Consider the following 21050-nt stretch of genomic DNA (forward strand, 5'->3'; position numbering starts at 1 on the left):
ATTTATCAATTATTTATGCCGCATTCCCGAGCAGATGAAAGGATCTCTGAATGGGAGGAGCCCGTTTAGACCATTTGACGTCATTCCTCCGGGTGGCGACATTTTGCTTCTTTCTGGACTTGCTGGAAGGACTAATTTCTTTCCTGCTTTGTTCTGGTAAGTGTAGTTATGTGCACCTTAATGAAGCAACTCCTGTTCGTTTGTTAGTATAGCATACCCGTTAAACCGCCGCAGCGCACCAGGTTTAAACTGAAGAGTACAAGATACATGTACATACCCGCAGACAGATTTATTTTGATCCACTCGTAATCACACTGGGATGAACCCCTACTCTTTTCGATAGGTATGGCTCTCCTCGATCGGACGAACGTGACGGGAACTCAATTTAACGTGCTGTCAAAGGGACGCCCCTACATTCCCTAGCCGAAGCGAGGTACTCCGAAGTCGAGTGAGGAAATAGGTGCTAAGTGCCTTTCCCAAGGGCACAACATCGGGACCTGTCAGGTATTCCGAATAAGTATCTCCAGGCCGGCTCTGATTCAACAAGCCTAACCTCCGTATCACCCAAATTTTATATCGTATTCATTACTGAGATGCTATATAATATTTCAAGTCATCGGTCCTTTCTAGCCTCCGTTGCAGACTCCTTCCGGCTGTTTTCGTTTTCAAGTTTTATTATTACATTTTTTCCTTATTGCTAGCCAGCATGTAATATTTAACATGTAATAATAAAACTGTAAGTTGAAAAAGAAAACAGCCGGAATGACTCTGCAACGGGGGCTAGGTCCTTTCGGAATATTTTGCCGGAACACCTGGTGATATATCGTCACCATGGTTTTATTTTGATAGTTTTATCACAACGTTTTACATCAGAATATCCACACCGTGACAGAACAAAAAAAATACTGATTCTCTATCATTCATTTTGGTGTATGTAAACAGTTAAAAAAAACATTTTGATATAATGATTTTTCGATGAAAATTTAGAATGACATGCCCAATTCCTGTTACTGTAGGAATCACATGTTTAATAATGAATAGCTCTAGGTCACGAAGCTATTTACCTTTATGCAGTCTTGAGTGGAGAGAGGTGTGAAAGTGGAGCCGGGTGGATTCAAAGCTAAAGCTGGTATCGGGGCCCTGGATGCGCACACACCGATTACCCATATACATGTAGCTAAATAGAGGAACTTCAACATGTATGAATGTGCCAAATTTCTTTTGTCTCATTTTATTGGAAATCAGAACCCCGACGACCGCTTTGAATTCACCTGGGTCCCCTCACTCCAGTCGAGCAACTGTAAAAGAAAAGCTGTTAAGAATTTAGCAATGAAAATAGGCACATATCCTTTGGAGATGTATATCATTAATTGCTTACCATTTACACTTGATGCCGATTATAGTAATGAGAGTTGAAAAGTTGTCTGTTTTCCCTCATTAAACGTTTCCAACTCGCTTCGCGTAATGTGCTTGTTAACAATTTTAGTCTGTTAAAGATACACCTTTCGTTATTTTAACAATATGTTTACTTTCAAGACCCGTCTAGTAGCTCGTTGCCACGGATGGCGGCGCTAACAAAAATGAAGGATAAGTGAACAAAAATGGCAACTGGTCCGACTGGTCTGTGACGTCACCTACATAGAGACCTCCCTTCCGCCATTGCCCAGGTCATCAGACTGAGATTTAGCTTCTAGGACATTTTAAGAGATCCAAACGACCAAAACTTTAGTCGAATGGGATTAAAACAAGCTACAGGTCGACAAATAGGGACAGGTGAGTTTTTATCGGCTTCGGACGTGTAGAATTGTGTATGCTACAGGCGTTGCTAAGATCTACTTTATGTTGATTTGCTTGTATATCATATCAATATTTTCATGTCCCTCGGCTACTAGTACAGTGTTTTGTTCGAATCTTGCAACGGTGGTATATTACAGGGCTTGGTATGAGACGCTGGCTGTCTATTTCTGACTTGAAACGTGTGTATTTAGTTATAACGTAAAGGGGGTCATTTATTCCGATCCGTATTCTTTTATGTACGTCTTGGTGATACAATGTATGTAACCTTCCATTTATTTTAAATATCAGTTATCGTTTTGTTCCTCAATTCAGTGCACCGTTGCTAGTGCACAGTATTACTACGTGGTGCACGATGACCAGTGGAGAGGTCCTTACGTCAACCATCTCAGTACGATGTATGTGGCGTACAAAGCGTGGGAACTTCGTGTGTTCACCGGTGCACCAAACAATGACTGTTCCATTAACCTTTCGTTGCTTTGTTGTTACTACTACCTTACTGACCACAGGAGAAGTATACGCCCTGTTGTTATAAAGACAGGACATACATCAATGCAGTGATGTATAACCAAGGAGGTTTCTATATAAAACCGAGGCTCCTTGGTATAACCGACAACCATTGTATGTTTTAAGCCCAGTGCTTAACTGCTTGCACTGATTATTCACCTTAACGACCTTCTATTGCCAGAAGCTGCAGACTTATATTTGTAGTGATGAATCGTGGTATCATGGAAACCATACCATTGGGAGCTCCCCGGTATCTCTCCGGCGCTGGGAGTGGTGCCCGCCCGCCCGCCCAGGTAGACTAGCGCACTCGGGGGTGGGTTCGGTACGGGCTTGGTCTAATTAGTTCGCTTCGGAAGAGAGAGGCGATAACTCTATATCATATGCCAGCTAAGAGGACAGACTGACAGTAACGGGTCCGTATAGCACACTGGGCCCGGTAAAACACACCTACGCCGATCTATAGAGACTGGTGACCAGGCTAGTAGTTATACGTTGACTCCACTAATATTCTCCTTACATTGCGGCTCTTTCGAAACAAACCAAACGAGTCTGAAATGGAAGTGATAAAGAACAATATGCTCAACTTCTTAGGGAGTTACCTGGCCCGGATATTGATTTTGACAAATCTCAGCCAGGTGTCTTCAGATCATAAAATGACATTTAAGGTCATTGACCTGCGACCGTCATTATCCAATATGGCCACTTTTCGTCCTTCTTAGCGAGTTAGTTTCAGGGTCAATAGACATCGAACAATCAAGCAGAAGTGATGAGTTAGATTAACATACTGTTCAACGGACAGGAAAGCATACCCGGTCGGTAATGTGTACTACATTTCTGTAGTCACTGTCTCTGTGTAGAAACCTTGCCATGTTCAGAAGAATGAAAAAACACAGAGCTTTTTCATCCGTATATTCTTTTGAGATTCCGATCTCGAAGTGATGATGCCCGCAGGAAACAGCCGACATATCAAACGGTCACGGTACGAAATGCAAGGAAACCACACCAGGTTTTAGAGTCGACTGGAAATACAAAGGACTCCGTGACAAAACTTGGGGTAAAAGTATTACCAAGTATCAACAAGCTACCTGAAATTTCACATTTCAAATCTGTGGGATCACATTTCTGTAGCATTCGCCACGTTTCATTGTTATGATTTAGTACCAATTATGCATTGAGCACACAGAACTGCCTTAAGCTACAAATAAAATTAGCTGGTATCGATACAAAGCTTAAGGAATGCCGTGTCATTTGATGGGTTTTAAGAGTAGAAATCTTTATTGACACAACAAAAGTACAGCGACTTTCGTAAGGTCTATATATACATGCCAACAGTCAAGTGGATACAAATGAATTAGCCTATACATAAATGTATATGAATAGTGTCGGGCGACCCCGACGGACCTATATTGACCAACTTGCTGGGGACGTAGGGGTGAGGGCCAAAGATCTAGAGTACTTAATGGCGGACCATAGCGACTGGGGGAAGCGGGTTGACTTTGTCCGGGCAACCCGCCCGACATGATGATGATGATGATATGAATAGACATGAGTAAATCAACATGTTAAAGTGGGATACGTTCTTCTCTCCAGCAGGTCCGCGTTTAACAATGGACATCAGGAGAATGTTCTACGTGCTGATTGCCCTGATGGCCGCCATGATTGTGTTCATGTGGACCTACACCATCCAGATCAACATCACCTACACGGACAACATCAAAACAAGCCTGCTACAGTCACAGAACCAGTTTATAAGGTAAAGTTAGACTGAATATATCTATAAACTCTATCGCGTATTGATCAACGTTCGTGCAACAAAGCAATTATATTTACCAGACGGAATGAGGACACAGTGAATTACGCACGATGTTCTGCCCTTTCTTGCTTTGTCAGACATTGCCATAATTAGTTTTCCCAAGAGGTTGAAATGATAATCATTTTAACCTCCTTGGTTTTCCTCATTATGTTCCATATTTGCGTTGAGTCTGTAGACATATTAGAGTTTTCGTCCTAGCTATTGTGCAAGTACATTCTTGTTTTTCTAATTCTGTGAGCCTCAGTGTTTCCTTGGTTTGTTGAGTTGTTTTGGTTCTGTTTGTTTGCTTGTTGTAGGAACATAAAGGAAGTTCACGTGCAATCTCCGGACATGGCTGCCCTTTGGTCTCCTACCGGAGTTGGATGGTCAGTCAATGAAATGATCAAGAGAAGGGTCAAAGTTAACGATAACGAGACGTTACTTCTGACGTTTGTTTTGGATGCGAGGTAAGATGGAGAGGTTGTTTTTCAGCGGTGATGGGACTGCTATTTAAAACACAACTTATACTGACAACGCTCGATTCATTTTTATTCACACCAGTGGTCTGACATCATCATCCGTCGTTCCTCAAAGCGACCGTTCAAGATCTACTACTAAATTAAGAAGAAGCTGCAAACACTATTCATTTGGCCAATAAACATGTAGCACTTTACAAAATAGAGAATGAATTATAACAGACAGAAACGTTTAATAACGTTATATCATGTCAATACGCCATTAACGTCCATATTCATGTAGTCAAAGTTTATCAAAAATAATAGACCAGCATTATTGTATTGATTGCTTTGTCATTGTTGCCATAACATTCATTCATTAATTCATATGCCAGTACAATGATTGTTGAAAGACAACAACTACATATATTTGCGTTGTGTAACATTTCAACCCTGCCCTTTACAGACTTTGAGATAATTGAAACAGTTAGTCACATGCGTTTTTGTTTCAGAAATCGTAACGTCTCCATTGTAAACGTCACCAAGCTGGCCGATTTCAGTCCCAGACCCCGGTCGCCCAAACCCAGTCGCCGCCGCAGACGGCGTCAGTCAAACGTTGCGCCCCAACAACCACAGAACATATTTCCTCCCCCAGACACGAACGGTGAAAATCAGAACAGTACGAACAGCACGAAACCAAAGTACAAGAGGCTTTCCGACGAGGAGGATTGGAACAACTTGCCTGATTTTGCCAAGACGCTTCCAGACAACGATCCGAACTTCAAGTTCAACTGGACGGGGCTGGTGGAGTTCAGGTTGGTCATCATTCCTATTTAAATGGTTCCAGACTTTATGATTATTTTTCAAAACGTTATGGTTATTATAAGTTCAGCCAGGAAATTATGCCGTGTAAAGTATTACCTATTGCTTGGCTTTCGTCACACTTTATGTCATGTTCGCGTTTTCAATAAAATCAACTAAATGTGATTTTCTTTTCTGTCAAAGTAACTTACTCGCGTATTCCTTGAACTTTTTCTGTACTCCTGAAGAGACCTTCTTGAGCGCGAGGTCCACAGTAGTGACCTGTTCGTCATGACCAAGAGGAACACCCCAGTCAACTCCACCGTCAGGTACTTCGTGGACAAAAGTAAATACGTCATCACCGAGGACCTCAACCGGAAATTACCGAAGGTTAGCCGAAAGTCAATCACGTAGGCACTAGATGGTGATCGCTGTGCGACCGTACAGTGACGAAAATTAGATTTGTGCTGATTTCATGATTGAAAAATGATGCAAGATGTGAAAGTATGATTCAAAAGACAACAAAATACATAAAACGTAAAAAGAATTCGTTCATTATCTATGGAATTCGGTGAGCAACCTGGCACATCTTAATTTGCCGCTCAGTGGAAAGGCCGGCGTGTTTCCCAGCTTGAAGACGACAACAAACCTGTCAAATTTTGAACGAATCATATTCTGGCAGCTTTTTACGGCTCAAAGTAATTTACATTCCTTTCTACAAATATAGTACAAATGTTCTGCTATGTTCTGTTCCCCAGGAGTCGCCGTTTGCAGACAAGAGATTTCGGAACTGCAGCATTGTGGGTAGTGGAGGCATCCTGTCCAACAGTAACTGTGGGAAACAGATCGACTCGGCTAGATTCATCATCAGGTGGGCAGGACGAGCTTTAGTCCAACTATTCTGTTCAACCCTTTTCAACTTGACTTGCGATCATATTCAAAACCATTTTGTTTAAAGCAGCATCTAAATGTAGCATCGGAGAAACTGGGTCATATCGACATAAGTGCTATCTTAATTTAGTTTGTGCTTTGTTGTTTACTTCAATACAGAAGTTATGCTAAGTATAGTATCACTCTAGTATTTGTGGAAGACTCCATCAGACATTATTTGCTACCACTTTGTTGTCGAAAAAACGAAAGAAACGCATTTTGGTGTGAAGTAAATCCTTCTAACATATCGTTCTCGTTCCCAGGTTTAATGTGGCCCCGGTTATGCCTGAGTACCGTCAGGACATCGGCTCAAGAACAAGTCTGGTCACCTGCAACGGAGACAGACTCAGAGAAAAGTCAGTCAATATTTTCAGATCTTCGATTACAACTAAAGCAATACATCACCATACGTATGCATGTGAATTCCGTCTCAGCGCTGTCATTGTCTCAGAGCTACGAATGACATCATCATACGTATATTAGGGCATCTCCATGTACAGATATCCCTATCTATTGTCAATGATTATGCAATGCCACACGTTAAAAAACTCAGTACAACAAAGTTCAAGTCTTCAGTTACATGATTGTGTTCCATATTCTTAGGTGGCGCAAGTTCCGATCAGAGTACAATGTGCAAAGGTTCATGGGACATCTGGACCAGTACGATCCGGATGTGTACATCTGGTCTCAACCGTTCACGAGCAGTATGCACACCAGTGCACTGTTACAGATACACGATATACTCAGGTAACTACAGTATGAACACCAACGCACTGTTACAGATACACGATATACTCAGGTAACTACAGTATGCACACCAGTGCACTGTTACAGATACACGATATACTCAGGTAACTACAGTATGCACACCAACGCACTGTTACAGATACACGATATACTCAGGTAACTACAGTATGCACACCAACGCGCTGTTACAGATACACGATATACTCAGGTAACTACAGTATGAACACCAACGCGCTGTTACAGATACACGATATACTCAGGTAACTACAGTATGCACACCTAGCCTGTTGCGATCTGTAAATGATTGAAAAAAAGTCGTATACGTCAGCGGTTACATCCGAATTGAATAATTTCATCAGGTTGGTAGAAAATAGGACATTGAAGTTTTCTTTTACACAACCAGTAAAACTCACCTGCTGACGTTTCGGTGTCTGTCAGATACCTTCCTGAGAGCTTCTGACTGGAGTACTGCGTGGTAAGATGTAACATGTGTTTAACTTTAACGTTTGGTGCCCCTCTTTATTTCTAGAATACACAATAAGACCCAGAGAGCCATCTACAACCGGCCGGAACATCAAGGTCTGGCCAGGTCCTTCTGGAGACGAGAAAAGGTGTACGAGATGAACTTGACTTCAGGTAAATATAGCTACTCAAAGGTGCAAAATAACATTTAACATTGATAACGATTTAGGGGGAACAAGCAAAGTAAAAGGCGATGGCGAACACCAGTGGCAAACAAGCTGTACTCATGCTAACACTATTATACCGGCTATAGAAATACAGATACACAGAATGAGAAGAGTTGGGATGGCTCGGTGTGATTGGTCCAAATCTTGAGGACATTACCGGTCCATGCCTTCTCTCCCGCCACTCGCTGACCAATGACCAATGCCATTTCTACAGGGTTGTTAATGGTGACCACCGCTATCGCCCTGTGTGATGAGGTGTACATCTACGGGTTCTGGCCGTGGCTAGTGGACAAGAACAACAACACCATCCGGTATCACTACGCGCACAGAGGCATCACGGGAGGACTCAAAAACAGATGGCACCACATCGACAGGGAGTTTGAAAAACTAACCGAACTGCACCACAAAGGACTCATCAAATTAGTCACGGGAAAATGCCAGGACAAGACGTGAATATAATGTAAATTGTTGCATAGAGAAGAACTAGACTTTTACTTCTCCTGGGTAGAAACGAATAAAGAAAATGGATCGACGGGGTCCGCAAAGACATCGGCAAGCTGTCGTGAAAGGATTATGTCGTACATGTACTGTATATGGGAGAGAGTGAGTGAGCGAGTATAACTGCAGCAATGATCGACGATCAGTGAAGGGATAGGATAGTACCCTAGTTGCTTATCAGTGATAAACACAAGAAGGGTTGGTTAATGTTCATGACTCAAAATATACTTAAATTATTGGTCTATCCAGAAGAGAATTAAAGAAAGCATAGTGGAGGTGAACAACGACTGTTTTCACTGGTGACATTCTTTGATATCCCAATGTCTTGGCAAAAATGATGTTGTGCTGACTTGCTCTGTTTATTACACGCCCTTCCAACCCTGATTTAAAGACTTTTCTTGTTGTCATGTTTGACCATACAGTGTTGTTACTTGACAACACAGAAGCTAATCAGTTAGAATTAAGATCTAAGCATCAACGTCACACAGATCTAGATAATCAAAGCTTCTAAACAACTTAAGCACAAGAGTTGGGACAAGATATATTTGAGAGGGTTCCCAAAGAACGTGACGTCATATCCTGTTGCACCGGTTAAAGGGTGGTATGAGCAGGTTACGTCAGTAGTCGGACATTTAGAGAAGGTGTGGTGGTTCGACTGAGGGCCGGCTGAAGCTACTTAGAACGACGTGACAACTTCCCACAGTCCCACGATACACGCTCACTTGTCATTTCCTACTCAGTTTGTTGTCAAAGACATTCAACTAATTGATCACAGTACAGGGAAAGTAGGAGTCACATATGGCGGACGTCAGACGTAACTCAGGTGACCCTGGCACCGGCAGAATCACAGGTAAGGCCCGCGACAAGAAGCCAGGTATATTTTACTATACATCCGTTCGGATTGCATTAGCAGTTGTAAGATCTCGCTTCCATAAATCACAGTATGACGATACACACAGTGGCAGAAATGCTTCAGTGAGCAAAGAATGCCGGTCGTCGCAAATGTTTTGGGAGTGACCGTCTGACAGAAAAACCCGTCGGACCACTCTTGGGTTTACCTACATGTAGTTATTATTGGGTTTGCCGGTTCGGTGTCAACAAGTAATACACTCAAGATCAATGTATAGTTTGCTTCGTAGGAAAAGCAAACGTATACATATGTTGTGTCATTTCACGAAGTTTCCAGGTAATCTATGTCTTACGAAAGTCTTTTGTTGTGTCAATAAAGATTGCTATGTCATAATCTAATTTCAAAGTTAAAGCGAGACGAGAAAATAACTGGTGCTGAATTTACGATATCTTTTATAGCCTAATAGCAATACGTTATTTGTATGTATGCATTTTCATGTTTTTTCTCTTACAATACTTCATATTTTCTTTCTTTCTTTCTTGTCCTATCTAAGGATCGAGTGCTCAAATATGTCGTTATGACGAACTTCCGGTGTGGAAGAAAATCTACATGTGTCCACACGTAGTGTCCGGGTACTTGACTGATCTGTCGACGCTTCAGTGTCTTAAAAGGTAGATATTTGGTCTTACTGTAGCTTTAATTTCAACAAGTGTCATGATATCACAAGTTATATTGCGTTTTTCTTTGAAAGGTAAATTGAATACAAACCTTAGTCATGACGAGTATGATTCTCAGAAATATACACTCTCTCAACTAAGATATAAATCACGTGCATTGACCATCGTCTTTAATTTGAATGTACACAAAACCCAACAAAGCGTAAGTGGTCAACGTGTATTCTACAAATTAGAGGACCTGTCCAATCCGTCAATGTTGGACCTTTCTTACGTCAAGCTCTGTTATTCAACCCTCTCTAGAACTAGTACAAGTGTATGAAAGGAATAGGGATGATGATGCGGGCGGTGAGTAAAAATCGAACAAAGAGTGTACAGATTCAATTGAAACGCAATCTGTCATATCACCCTCTTATTTTCATTCAGATGATCACATTCAGACTCTGGCCAGGGGAAGTAATAAGAATGCTCACCTTTGCAGCTCCTTTGTGCATGTGGAAGGATACACTTTCGCTGCGGCCGCGCACTGCCACGCCCCTGACACGTGCCGTCATGTCCTCCCACTTGTTGTCATGTAATACGTCTCGGACCCTGATGGATGTATCGAGTGTGGAAATGTGAAGAATTGAAAACTAACGATTTGTTGCTCATCATTGTCCACAGCACATATCAACTGACGAACGAGACGGGGAACGTCCTGACACACGTGGTTCCCGCCATGGCGTTCCTCATCCTGGCGTTGTACGACCATCACGTCACCATACCCGGTCGCCATGGAGACGACATGGATTACGTCATCTCGGCGATCTACTTCACCAGTTGTCAGGTTTGCAGTTTGAGGTCTTTCTGACTAATAGTCTTCGTAATACGCATGAAAATCCACGGAGGCCCTTTAGATAATACATTGGGTCCCTTGAAACTCCATACCACAAGACACGATGGCTGCTCCTACACTATCCCTATATACAAACAAACATACTAAAATTCAAATAACTCAAAAGGATCTCTAGCTAAAACCGCGAAAACACAAACACATGCAGGTACCCCTTTGGGGGTCACTGACCTCCTTCTCGGAGGTAATTATCAAATACGCGATTAACATGCATGGCATTCGCTTGGATACACATTTAAGAAGTGGGCTCGTAGAATTCTTGAAAGCTTAGTACTAGTATCTATTCTGACGTTTCCCCGTTTTGCAGGTGGTACTGCTGTTTTCCACCACGTATCACATCTTCACCCCGCACCGCTGTCGGTCCGTCTTCACCCTCGGGCTCGGGTTAGATCTGTTCGGCATCGTCGTCACCATCCTCGCGGTGCTGTCCACGTTCGTGGCGTACTGCTTCAAGTGTTCTATGGTAGGTAAAGCGGTCGAATCTCACAGTCAGACTGAAGACGAAGCATGCCGCTTTTTCGTTAGATCATAGTGCAATGCAGCTTCGCTACGGCTCGCGCGTTAAGCTAAGCACACCGGGTCACCCCTGGCCCTACTCTTCTCAATAAGTGTGTTGGGTTCTTTAACGAGTTTTGGCGCTCGAGGCTTACACAAGTTCCCTCATACACGGGGCCGCCAGCTTTACGTCACCATCCTAATGACGAATGCAAGAAGTAGAAACTGAGAACACATTTAAAAAACATCTACAAGAAGTGGAAAATAATTGCAATAACTTTAAGAGAAAGGTTTTGATTGTGCAGAGCCAAACGAATCATACATCGTAAGTTACGGCGCGGTCACTTTCGTCGTAGGTCGTCGTACGATTTTGATGCCGTAGATTTTTCTAGTAGGCTGTGACAGAACCAACCGCCGACAAGGATCTAAGACAGTCTTTTCCGTAACAAGACAACTGAATTTTGTACGACACAAGCACGACTCACTATCTCAAGAATATCCTCTTGTTTGCAAGCGTACGACGTGTATGACCGGGCCCTTAGTAACCACTAAGATTTCGTTTGCACCTGTATGTCTGATGTTGTTCTTCTATGGCCGCAGTTTTGGCAGATGTTCTACCAGTGTCTGTGTGTCGCCATGGTGATACCGTACGCCGCCATGTTCCTCCACCCCAAGTACCGCTTCCACTGGGTCCGTCCGGAGAACAGACTGATCGGCATTGGTCCTCCCCTGGCCATCATCTCCTTTGCCTTCATCGCACAGTCTTATCATTATCACGGCGGATGGACAAGTGATACAGCATGGGTATGTTAAAACTCACGTCACGTACACAAGATTTAGTTTCCCTTCCTTTCCAAAATAAAGCTGTTGGGCACCGGTGTTGTTATTTTGCTTCACCACTGCATTAGAAATGTCTCATTTCACAAATTTGTCATTCATTTTTTGTCTTACAGATCTATCCCGCTAGATGCTTCAGAAATGGCGGCATCTACATTGCAGCGTTCGTCTTATTTCATATCAAAAATATTCCGCAAGTCTGGTTCCCAGGTACGACGACGTTACATCATGTTTATAGGTTATGTCGGATTTTCCACTTTATTGTGATTGGTTATCTCTTCATCGATCACGTGATTTTCAACAGTGCCAGTGGATTCAACTGTTTTTAACTGTAACAGGCCAGCAACAAAACATGCAACCGTTTTTAAGAGCTTGGGCTTTGATAAAGTCACTCAGTATATTAGAATCACGAAGAAAATATAGCAAGAGACAAAATATAAATTGATATGCATTTTTTTTATTGTTTTCTCAAACAGCCCGGTCGGGCCCCGGCTTGAAAAAGTTACCCTAGCATTACCATGGCCGTCAAACTAACAGCGTAACTTTATCTCTCCCTAGGCCGGTTCGACTACGTGGGGCACGGGCACCAGTGGTGGCACATGGCGGTGGTGCTGGGGTTACTGGACTGGAGAGACGCTTTGTTTGTCTTCCAGAGTCTCCAGCAACAAAGTCTAACGTGTTAGTAACATGTGTTCGTCAGTATACAAAAATCTAAATGTCCATGTTGTTTATGTCGTCGTCATCAATGCATATTTAAGTTATCCTAATATATGCGTATTCATCTACTTACTCTGACAATAAAGATGTAAAAATAAGTATCATTGGGTATGACTTGTTACTATACCTTACTTTACATTATATTTCCTAAAGCAAAGAGGGTGTAGATAACGGAAAGCACAGTAGACAGTACTTGAAAAGAAATAATTGAGAATAACTTAGGTTTCCAGGCATCCAACCCCGCTCATGCTCTAAATGGATCATCTCTAAGGTGATGAGTGAGTCCGACACAATCCTCCCATTGCAAACGGAAGTTTACCATAACCAGTTAAAACACAAACGGGATGAGCGCCTTTCTGTTCGGTGGGTACAGCTCTCTCCCCTCTGCACCGTCGAACTCTGTACGGTAAGCCTTGTGCTTCTGATAACCGTAGAAACAAAGCGTCACCACAGTCGCGGCTAGAAACACGATGACGGACAGGGCCCACGTGGCCAGAGAAAATCCCAGCCAAGAGATGATCTCGAAGAAGTAGTGTGGACAGGAGACCAGTTCGAACATCAGGCCGTGAGGAACGACGTGCTGCGACTTTGTCTGGTACAGCAGGTGGTTGTTTTTGCTGCTGCGCAAACTCCGCAGTTGGAGATGGGACAGTCCGTTGCCAATCTGTGTGTGAAATAATTATGACGTTCAGTTTTGTTGTTGCTATCCGGGTGGGACAACTATATAAATGAAGTCTTGACTCTTGTTACATGTACATACATATGCGCTATACGTTCGGCTTGTAGTTAATTATTTTCAAAACAATGATAAGGGTCAAGTGCCAATGACCTCACAAGTTTACGCAATGCTTGTCACAAGATCGTGCACGTGAATGGTTTCCCTGTAACGATCTATATTGAGACCCAAAATAATAAATGTATATATTTCCAGAAGGATGGCTTCAGAATAAAGGCAAGGAAAATTTCTTTTACCAAAAGACAACATATTTTAAGTATTTGATGGGCATATTGTACAATACAATACAATAACAGATTAAACATCAAATTAAATAAAATCTTGTACCTACAAACGTGCCCTACCAAGTTTATTGCATTGCCAAGAAAAACACTAGGCATCTTTGTCAACCATTCACAAGCTAGACCATTTTCCATCTCATAGGCAATCTATGCAATCACTAGTAAATTGTAATTAGGAAATACTAGGAATCTTGCCATTGAAGCATATGACAGAACACAATAAACCTACCGACATACCTACCTTATGAATATAAAATTGATATAAAACCAACTATAATCCACACTCACCTCTCCAACGAGAAACACCAGACTGCCGATGACAAACAGAGGCAGGTGCGTGTTGACGTAGCCCAAGTCTGACCGCAGAGACAGCCCTACCCAGAAGCTGAACACCCAGTAGTAGACTGGCGTCCCGACACCCTCCAGATAGTCCAGCCTGCTTCTGTAATCATGGACGAACAGAACTTCCACAAACCGCCTGATGAAGTGGAAGCACCACAGCGCCATCAGGACGTACCCAGCCGAGGTCCACTCGCCAAAGCCGCCGTCTGAGGCGAGAAGAGAGCCGACCACGGGGAAAGGAACCTCGGGGAACTCACGGAGATAGAACGCTAGAAGAAACACCACGATCGTGCCGAAGTAGCTCACACTGCCGACCAGGACTTGGCTGATACCTGCCGAAATGTGGGGAGGGGACACCAAAATTTTGTTTTCGGATGCCATTTTGAAATGGATTGACCCACTTTCGATTTTAGGGGTAACTTTACGCAAAGAAAGCGTGGTTGTTGGGCACGCCAGATCGTGATTGCAATTGTCCTCGATCGTGGAGATGTGTTGCTTGTGTGTTTGTTGATTTTCGGGAGTAGGTCATCAGCGGGTTTTAATGATTTTGGCACCTGTGTGGGCCATTTCTGTCCTCACCGCGACGTAAATCAATATTTGGTACCTCCTGGCGGTTTTTGTAGGTACTTCAAAGTACCTTCTACAGTATAACAGACCAAAACTGGCACAAATCATTAACAAATAGCAGATACTGAGTTCATTGAACTCAGCAGGTTCAATGAACCCACGTAACATTGACCATTTGTTCGCAAAAATCTGTCTTGTAGTTTATGTCAGTTTTCGAACTGTCATATTTCCTATCTCCCCCCTGAGCAACAGTGAGATACGTGACTTGCAAATCACTTCAGGGATTATCATTCTATTCTGGCGGTGGTGCTGGGGTTACTGGACTGGAGGGTTGCCCTGTTTGTCTTAGTTGTTAGTAACATGGGTTGATCTACATGGCTTTGTCACTCTATGCTTCTCTTCGGTGTACTAAAACGAAGTTGTTTGTCGTCATCAATAAACGTTCATGTAAGCCTAATATGTACACATTCATCCATTTACTCTGATAATGATGATTTAAAACGTATAATTAGATGTAGATTTTTATTGATATTACATTATATCAAGAATGATGTACAATATGGCAAAGATGGTGTAGCTGACAGTACAAAGTAGACAGTATAGTTATAAGATACAAGAAGTGTGGGTAACAGACATTTCCAGGCAACCAACCGTGTTGACGTTTTGAAAGGAATAACTCTAAGGCAACAAATGATTCTAATTACAAACTAAAATTACTACAGCCTGTTAAAACACAAACGGGATGAGCGCCTTCCTATTCGGTGGGTACAACTCTCTCCCCTCTGCACCGTCGAACTCTGTACGGTAAGCCTTGTGCTTCTGATAACCGTAGAAACAAAGTGTCACAACAGTCGCGGCTAGAAACACGATGACGGACAGGGCCCAGGTGGCCAGAGAAAAGCCCAGCCAAGAGATGATCTCAAAGAAGTAGTGAGGACAGGAGACCAGTTCGAACATCAGGCCGTGAGGAACGACGTGCTGCGACTTTGTCTGGTACAGCAGGTGGTTGTTTTTGCTGCTGCGCAAACTCCGCAGTTGGAGATGGGACACTCCGTTTCCGACCTGAGTGTGAAATAAATATGACGTTCAGTTATGTTGTTGCTATCAGTTGTTTTTTTCCCGACCATTATCTGCATGGCGTCTTGTTACATGTACATATACGTGGGGTTTTCCTTCGGCGTGTATAGTTAGTTAATAATCTTCAAAACTATGATAAGGGTGATATTTGAGTGTCAATGACCTCGAAAGTGTACGTAACGCCAGTCACAAGATTGTAACAATCCGTACTTGCTAAGTCCCAAAATAACATATATCATGAAGACAGTCAGACAGGATAAAACTAAGGGGTTTATCAATATAAAAATCATTTAAAAAACGTCCCGCGCATTGAGATAGCCAATAACCAAGACGTAAATAGTCGAAAAACAGCTAAATTATGAGGTATGTTGTACGCAGAAACACCGATCACATGCATATGATATATAACGTTAGTAAGACAGGTTAAACATTAACTGGCATTCTATCGTATACAATATTGCAGGGTAAAAGACTAGGCAACAGTCAATCATTCGCGATGCCATTTGGATATTTACTATCTTGTAGCCAGGGCCGCTGGTTCTATCACACATTATAGATGGTAGAATTACGAAGTCAGCCGTACATGTACATCGGCTTGGCGATCTTACGACATCAAATTGATGATGTGCACTCACCTCTCCAACCAGAAACACCATACTACCGATAACAAACAGAGGTAGGTGCGTGTTGACGTAGCCTAAATCGGGCCGCAATGACAGTCCAACCCAGAAGCCGAACACCCAGTAGTAGGTCGGTGCCCCGAAACTCTCCACACAACTCATCTTCCTCTTGTACTCGTGGACGAACAGAACTTCCACAAACCGCCTGATGAAGTGGAAGCACCACAGCGCCATCAGGACGTACCCAGCCGAGGTCCACTCGCCAAAACCGCCGTCTGAGGCGAGCAGAGAGCCGACCACGGGGAAAGGAACCCCCGGGAAGTCCCGGAGATAGAACGCTAGAAGATAGACCACGATCGTACCGAGGTAGGTCACACTGTTGATCATGACTGGGTTGAAACCTATGGAAACTTGGGGAGCCGGAGACCCGGAAGTTTTGGTCTCGGATGCCATCTTGCATAGGAATGTACCACTTTCGATTATAGGGGTATACACCTGTGCAGTTGTGGTGCACGTATTCTGGATCGAAATTGCTAGGTCGATAAGGGTTCTATGACGATGCTGTTTGTCGTGTTTGTAGGTATCAAAGCATACTTTCAAGTCACAAGCGGGTTTTGATGATTTTTGCCACCCTTGTGGGGTTTCTGTATCGCTTCCTGGCGGTTTTTATAGGTACTACAAAGTCCTCTCTGGAACAGACCAAAGACTGGCATAAATCATTAACAAATAGTAGATACTAGGTTCATTGAACTTGGCCAGTCATGCAGCCTTCGAATTGTTCTGTAGTTTCCCTCTCTGGGACACGTGACTCCTAAAATCACTTCAAGGATTCTAAGAAACGCTTCACAATTCACATTGATCGTGAGATAGTGGGGAGGGTTATACTGCTAACGGAGCCGTGTCCATTGCTAATAGAATAAAATCATGTCCTTATCTCGATAGCAGTGACTCTTGATAACTCACTTACTTACTCCATTACACAGATAACATCACTGAGAAACAGTGCGAACACTAAGCGTGAAAGTTCATTTGTGTTGGGAATATCGTGGAAGCATTTCCCAACGCAACACAAGGATTGAACTCATCTGATTTTGTTGATGACGCATTTAGTGAGAAACTATGCAAACAGTACAGCAAGTTGATTTCAGTCTACCGCTATAGATTTGCCTTTTGTCTCTGTGCAATATAAAAAGAACAGAATAAAAACATGAGATTTTTAAATCTTGACCTGTGTGTTCCAAATAGTAGCAGGTCGCCATCTTGGATCCATCTACTCCACCAACATGGCGGCGTTACAATATATCCCGCTCTGTAGGACGCTGCCCCCAAATCATGAATTCATTCCCTCCCTTGAGAAATATACCGCCCGACCTTTCCGGATGTAGGTCGCCCCTTTATCGATCGCATCTTTCCGAGGCTTTCTTGGATTCCAAAATACGTATTGTGGTTCTCTCCATCCCCTAACAGGTAGATCGAAACGTTCGTTAATGATAATTCCTGCCTCTGTTTTTCAGTGGAAAACATGCATTTTCTGCTCTACGCTTTCTATCGTTTTGGCTATTTTGCAATAAGGATTTACTAGTAGTCAGACACACACTCTGCTTTTATTCAATTCCCATAAAATGGCAACTGCCATAGCATGAATAAAACAGGCAGTAAAATTGCGTTTTAGATTAGGTCAGTGGTGACACCAGATAGCAAAATACATTCATATATATCTTCAATATATTTTGTTTTTGCCACATAACAATATAGTTTGATTAGTATTTGTATATGGCTGAATGCTCGTGATTCAATGATTTTTAACCTTCCGGGTTTATATGAGAATCTATACAGTAAAATGCCCAGCAACGAGCCACTTTCAGCCATGTTGTTTGGGGTGACGTGAGTCATAAAACTGAGCCATAAAGGGTGGGTAATTCAAGATATTTCAGGCAACGACAATAGCTGGAAGGCCTGATGTCAAGAGACTGATAAAGGCTTCAATTTGAATCAATGGCCAGAAGCTGGAATGTTGTTTTGATCATCATCCATTGTGAATATCAAAAGGACACATGTTCCAGGGACGACGTGGTGATTTTCATTAAGGACGATTCCAGTTTTACGAAGGGGAGGGGCTGATCCGGATTTTATCGGAAACAAATTACAGCTGGCGCCATGCAGTCGTGCGAAGGAAAACGATGTACCCTTGAATAGAAGTGACACACAACTAAGAACACCTGAAAAATATATAACAACCGTGCAATTTAGAAAAGTAAGATAGAAATAGAATCTATATTTTGTAGTCCCCTCCGACGCCAAGTAGTCATGCTTCACTAAAGCTCAGTCTTGTCATACCTTCATTCCAAACTGCACACAGGCATCATAATGAGATTCCGTTGGAAAATTGCCCTATGGATATAGATGGAAGGGCGGCCAATTGCACAGGAGTAATTTCATCATCACAACTTGGCCTATCCCAATGCGACCGGGCAGAAAAAATTGTGTTGGCGAAAAGAAATGCCATTATGACCCATTCGCCGATAAAAGGGAATGGTGGACAGGACGCTATTGTTAAGATGCATCAGAAAACGATATTGTTTTACTGTCTAAACAAATTGTTTGCCATCGTTCAATGCGACGGTGCACAGTATTGCGTCAAACCATATTTTCTACATGATCTTGCCTATCGTAATAAAAGCGATGCATGCATGCAGCATGCAAAACCAGTCCCCAGTCTGCATCTGTACATTGTAAATAGCTGAGCCACTGACAGATTCAGGTCGAACCATCTCCATAAAGATGTTGTCCTGCTGTAATCTCAAAATGAAGGCCTGGTGGGGCTGCGAGACAGTGACCTATCCGCACTGGCACAGCTTCTATTTCATCTTTATAGGGAAGGCAGTGATAGTCATAAATGGCACGGCAACAACAAGTGTTAACATTGCTACAACTGGGCGTCGTCACAAAGCTAGTGCAGACTTGGCCTTCATGATATGATATCATAATACACACAGTGCCCAAGAAGCCTGCATTGAGACTTCATCTCGTCCTACAAATTCAGCTCACTGTTTCATAGCCTAACTCCTGACCCTGATTCAGCCTATTTAACAGCTTTATGATGGATTTAGAATCAATTATTCATGGCGATAACCTCCATCTCACGGTGTGACAGGTAATGAAATTACCGAACCGTCCAAATCTGTGGGAAACGGAGGGACAGGACACAGTTTCACCCGTGATGCTGGCACAATCATGGGAAATCAGCGCTAAGAATCGTACGCCAGAGACAAGCACAAGGCCGCCCTGTGTGCCCCTGATGTGTATGGTATAATTACTAGAGCCATTGGACATTTGCACGATGGTTCAGTTTGTATTAGATGCTTTCCAACTGACGTTATGTGGGAAATAAACATTTTAAAACAGAACCACACTGGCAACGTCACTTTCTCAGCAGAAACGATTTGTTTGTTTGTTTGTTTATCTGTTTCGAATGACACACCGTCTTTGTGGACGCGATAACAAAACATGTGATTGTCACATTTATCGTGCGTTTTTCTCAAGCACATTTCATGGTCAAGGGTGCACAGACGTAAGATCACGTAACGTTGGAGGTCTTTGTTGTTCTTTGGTTTATTGTTAACTGTATCAAATTTGAAAAGCGTTTGTTGTACCTTTGACTCGATATTCATTCTTCATTTACAACACTCTTGCTGTCTTCTTTATGTGATAGGAATATTAGATGATCATTATCGACAGTAATGATAAGCATCCTAATGCTATAATTAATGCCATGATGCTTAATCACGCAAACCTAGATGAAAAGCTATAAGGATATGCTCTTAATGGTTATATCGCGTTTTACATTGAGTTGAACAGAGCGTTTATACGGGAGATCATGGTTGTGGTCACGCATTTCTCATAGAGTCGATATCGTTCATAAAATTCAATAGTACAGGAGGAGAGCCTTGCCCGACTAATACTCATCATCAATTATCATAACTGCATCGTGATTTAAAATCTTTACCCGAGAAATCTAGTATCGAGGATTTATGAATATACAAATTTAGATACATATAACAGTACCGTGTCTGTGACCTTTTATTATGGCGGTGGGAAAGAAATAGTGAGAGTGCTAGGTCTAGGAACGGCACGAAATCTTATTACGCTGTTCCATGGGATTCTGTAATTCGATTATTAGAGGCCCAGACTATCAAATTAGTGCTGCAAGCCTGCAGCTCACAAGAAGGTGGGTCGTTGAAAGAACACGTACTTTCAAAATTCGTATAAGAATGGCCAACGACTGCATTCATATCTTACTGACACTGTATTTAGAATCCGAAAGCAATGTTTCCGTGCTTTTTGTTCTATACCAAGCCACGTGCACCTATTCAACAAACATGCGAAAGAACTACCATTGTGTGTTCGTAAGAACTTGATTTGCCATATCCATTGATGAAGAGGGAGCGCTCATTGTTTATCTGTATGTGGAATCTATGGCCCCGTTCACGATGCAAAAAAATAAAACGGTTCGAACCGTTTCGGCCGCGTTTTTTAATCGTAAAATCTTGTTACGGTCGCCAACCCGAGGCGGTGTGGGATCACAACAGACTTTGTCCGATATGCAAATTTGATGTAAACCGTTCTGAGGGTGGGTACAAGTTTGCATCGTAAACGCACAATGTTAACCTTTTCAGGTCGGATTGTAGCCGAAACGAATCAAACCATTTTGATTTTTGCATCATGAACGGTGACTATGAGTCATTTGCC

At 42.6% G+C, this 21050-nt stretch overlaps 4 protein-coding genes across 8 annotated transcripts; 2 read left to right on the forward strand and 2 right to left on the reverse strand.

Moving 5' to 3' along the window:
* Positions 1 to 35: 35 nt before the first annotated feature.
* On the forward strand, positions 36 to 8500 carry LOC136433776 (CMP-N-acetylneuraminate-poly-alpha-2,8-sialyltransferase-like). Of its 4 annotated transcripts, none has more exons than XM_066426284.1 (10): positions 36 to 156; positions 3892 to 4054; positions 4411 to 4560; positions 5061 to 5363; positions 5598 to 5739; positions 6108 to 6220; positions 6543 to 6635; positions 6883 to 7026; positions 7556 to 7662; positions 7930 to 8500. In XM_066426284.1, exons 1-10 carry the CDS (start codon positions 51 to 53, stop codon positions 8166 to 8168), a joined length of 1560 nt encoding a protein of 519 aa, XP_066282381.1. In that variant the 5' UTR covers positions 36 to 50; the 3' UTR covers positions 8169 to 8500. The 4 variants fall into 4 exon arrangements, with proteins under 4 accessions (XP_066282381.1, XP_066282388.1, XP_066282399.1 ...); XM_066426291.1 differs by having other exon boundaries at positions 53 to 156; positions 3895 to 4054; XM_066426302.1 differs by lacking the exon at positions 36 to 156 and adding an exon at positions 1611 to 1773.
* Positions 8501 to 8636: 136 nt separating this feature from the next.
* Positions 8637 to 12777, forward strand: LOC136433799 (progestin and adipoQ receptor family member 3-like). 2 transcript variants are annotated; one of them, XM_066426323.1, is made up of 7 exons: positions 8640 to 9063; positions 9617 to 9734; positions 10401 to 10563; positions 10937 to 11092; positions 11725 to 11928; positions 12078 to 12171; positions 12520 to 12777. In XM_066426323.1, exons 1-7 carry the CDS (start codon positions 9012 to 9014, stop codon positions 12642 to 12644), a joined length of 912 nt encoding a protein of 303 aa, XP_066282420.1. In that variant the 5' UTR covers positions 8640 to 9011; the 3' UTR covers positions 12645 to 12777. The 2 variants fall into 2 exon arrangements, with proteins under 2 accessions (XP_066282428.1, XP_066282420.1); XM_066426331.1 differs by lacking the exon at positions 9617 to 9734 and having other exon boundaries at positions 8637 to 9063.
* Positions 12398 to 14447, reverse strand: LOC136433809 (very-long-chain enoyl-CoA reductase-like). The gene is made up of 2 exons (XM_066426343.1): positions 13984 to 14447; positions 12398 to 13342 (listed from the first exon to the last, which is right to left on the reverse strand). The coding sequence occupies exons 1-2, from the start codon at positions 14416 to 14418 to the stop codon at positions 13007 to 13009; spliced, it is 771 nt and encodes a 256-aa protein (XP_066282440.1). The 5' UTR covers positions 14419 to 14447; the 3' UTR covers positions 12398 to 13006.
* A 693-nt stretch (positions 14448 to 15140) lies between these two features.
* Positions 15141 to 16789, reverse strand: LOC136433816 (very-long-chain enoyl-CoA reductase-like). The gene is made up of 2 exons (XM_066426356.1): positions 16317 to 16789; positions 15141 to 15666 (listed from the first exon to the last, which is right to left on the reverse strand). The coding sequence occupies exons 1-2, from the start codon at positions 16752 to 16754 to the stop codon at positions 15331 to 15333; spliced, it is 774 nt and encodes a 257-aa protein (XP_066282453.1). The 5' UTR covers positions 16755 to 16789; the 3' UTR covers positions 15141 to 15330.
* Between the last annotated feature and the right edge of the window lie 4261 nt (positions 16790 to 21050).

This window comes from Branchiostoma lanceolatum, chromosome 1 (genome assembly GCF_035083965.1).
Source record: "Branchiostoma lanceolatum isolate klBraLanc5 chromosome 1, klBraLanc5.hap2, whole genome shotgun sequence".
Lineage (NCBI taxonomy): Eukaryota > Metazoa > Chordata > Leptocardii > Amphioxiformes > Branchiostomatidae > Branchiostoma > Branchiostoma lanceolatum.

Bases quoted from the DNA above. Each gene is read 5' to 3' on its own strand.
- LOC136433799 (XM_066426323.1), top strand. From the start codon at position 9,012: ATGGCGGACGTCAGACGTAACTCAGGTGACCCTGGCACCGGCAGAATC. The intron at 9,064-9,616 runs GTAAGGCCCGCG...GTCCTATCTAAG, and splicing joins TGGCACCGGCAGAATCACAG to GATCGAGTGCTCAAATATGT. The intron at 10,564-10,936 runs GTTTGCAGTTTG...CCCGTTTTGCAG, and splicing joins TCTACTTCACCAGTTGTCAG to GTGGTACTGCTGTTTTCCAC.
- LOC136433809 (XM_066426343.1), bottom strand. From the start codon at position 14,418: ATGGCATCCGAAAACAAAATTTTGGTGTCCCCTCCCCACATTTCGGCA. The intron at 13,343-13,983 runs GTGAGTGTGGAT...TTTCACACACAG, and splicing joins TGGTGTTTCTCGTTGGAGAG to ATTGGCAACGGACTGTCCCA.
- LOC136433776 (XM_066426284.1), top strand. From the start codon at position 51: ATGGGAGGAGCCCGTTTAGACCATTTGACGTCATTCCTCCGGGTGGCG. The intron at 6,636-6,882 runs GTCAGTCAATAT...CCATATTCTTAG, and splicing joins GGAGACAGACTCAGAGAAAA to GTGGCGCAAGTTCCGATCAG. The intron at 7,027-7,555 runs GTAACTACAGTA...CTTTATTTCTAG, and splicing joins CAGATACACGATATACTCAG to AATACACAATAAGACCCAGA.
- LOC136433816 (XM_066426356.1), bottom strand. From the start codon at position 16,754: ATGGCATCCGAGACCAAAACTTCCGGGTCTCCGGCTCCCCAAGTTTCC. The intron at 15,667-16,316 runs GTGAGTGCACAT...TTTCACACTCAG, and splicing joins TGGTGTTTCTGGTTGGAGAG to GTCGGAAACGGAGTGTCCCA.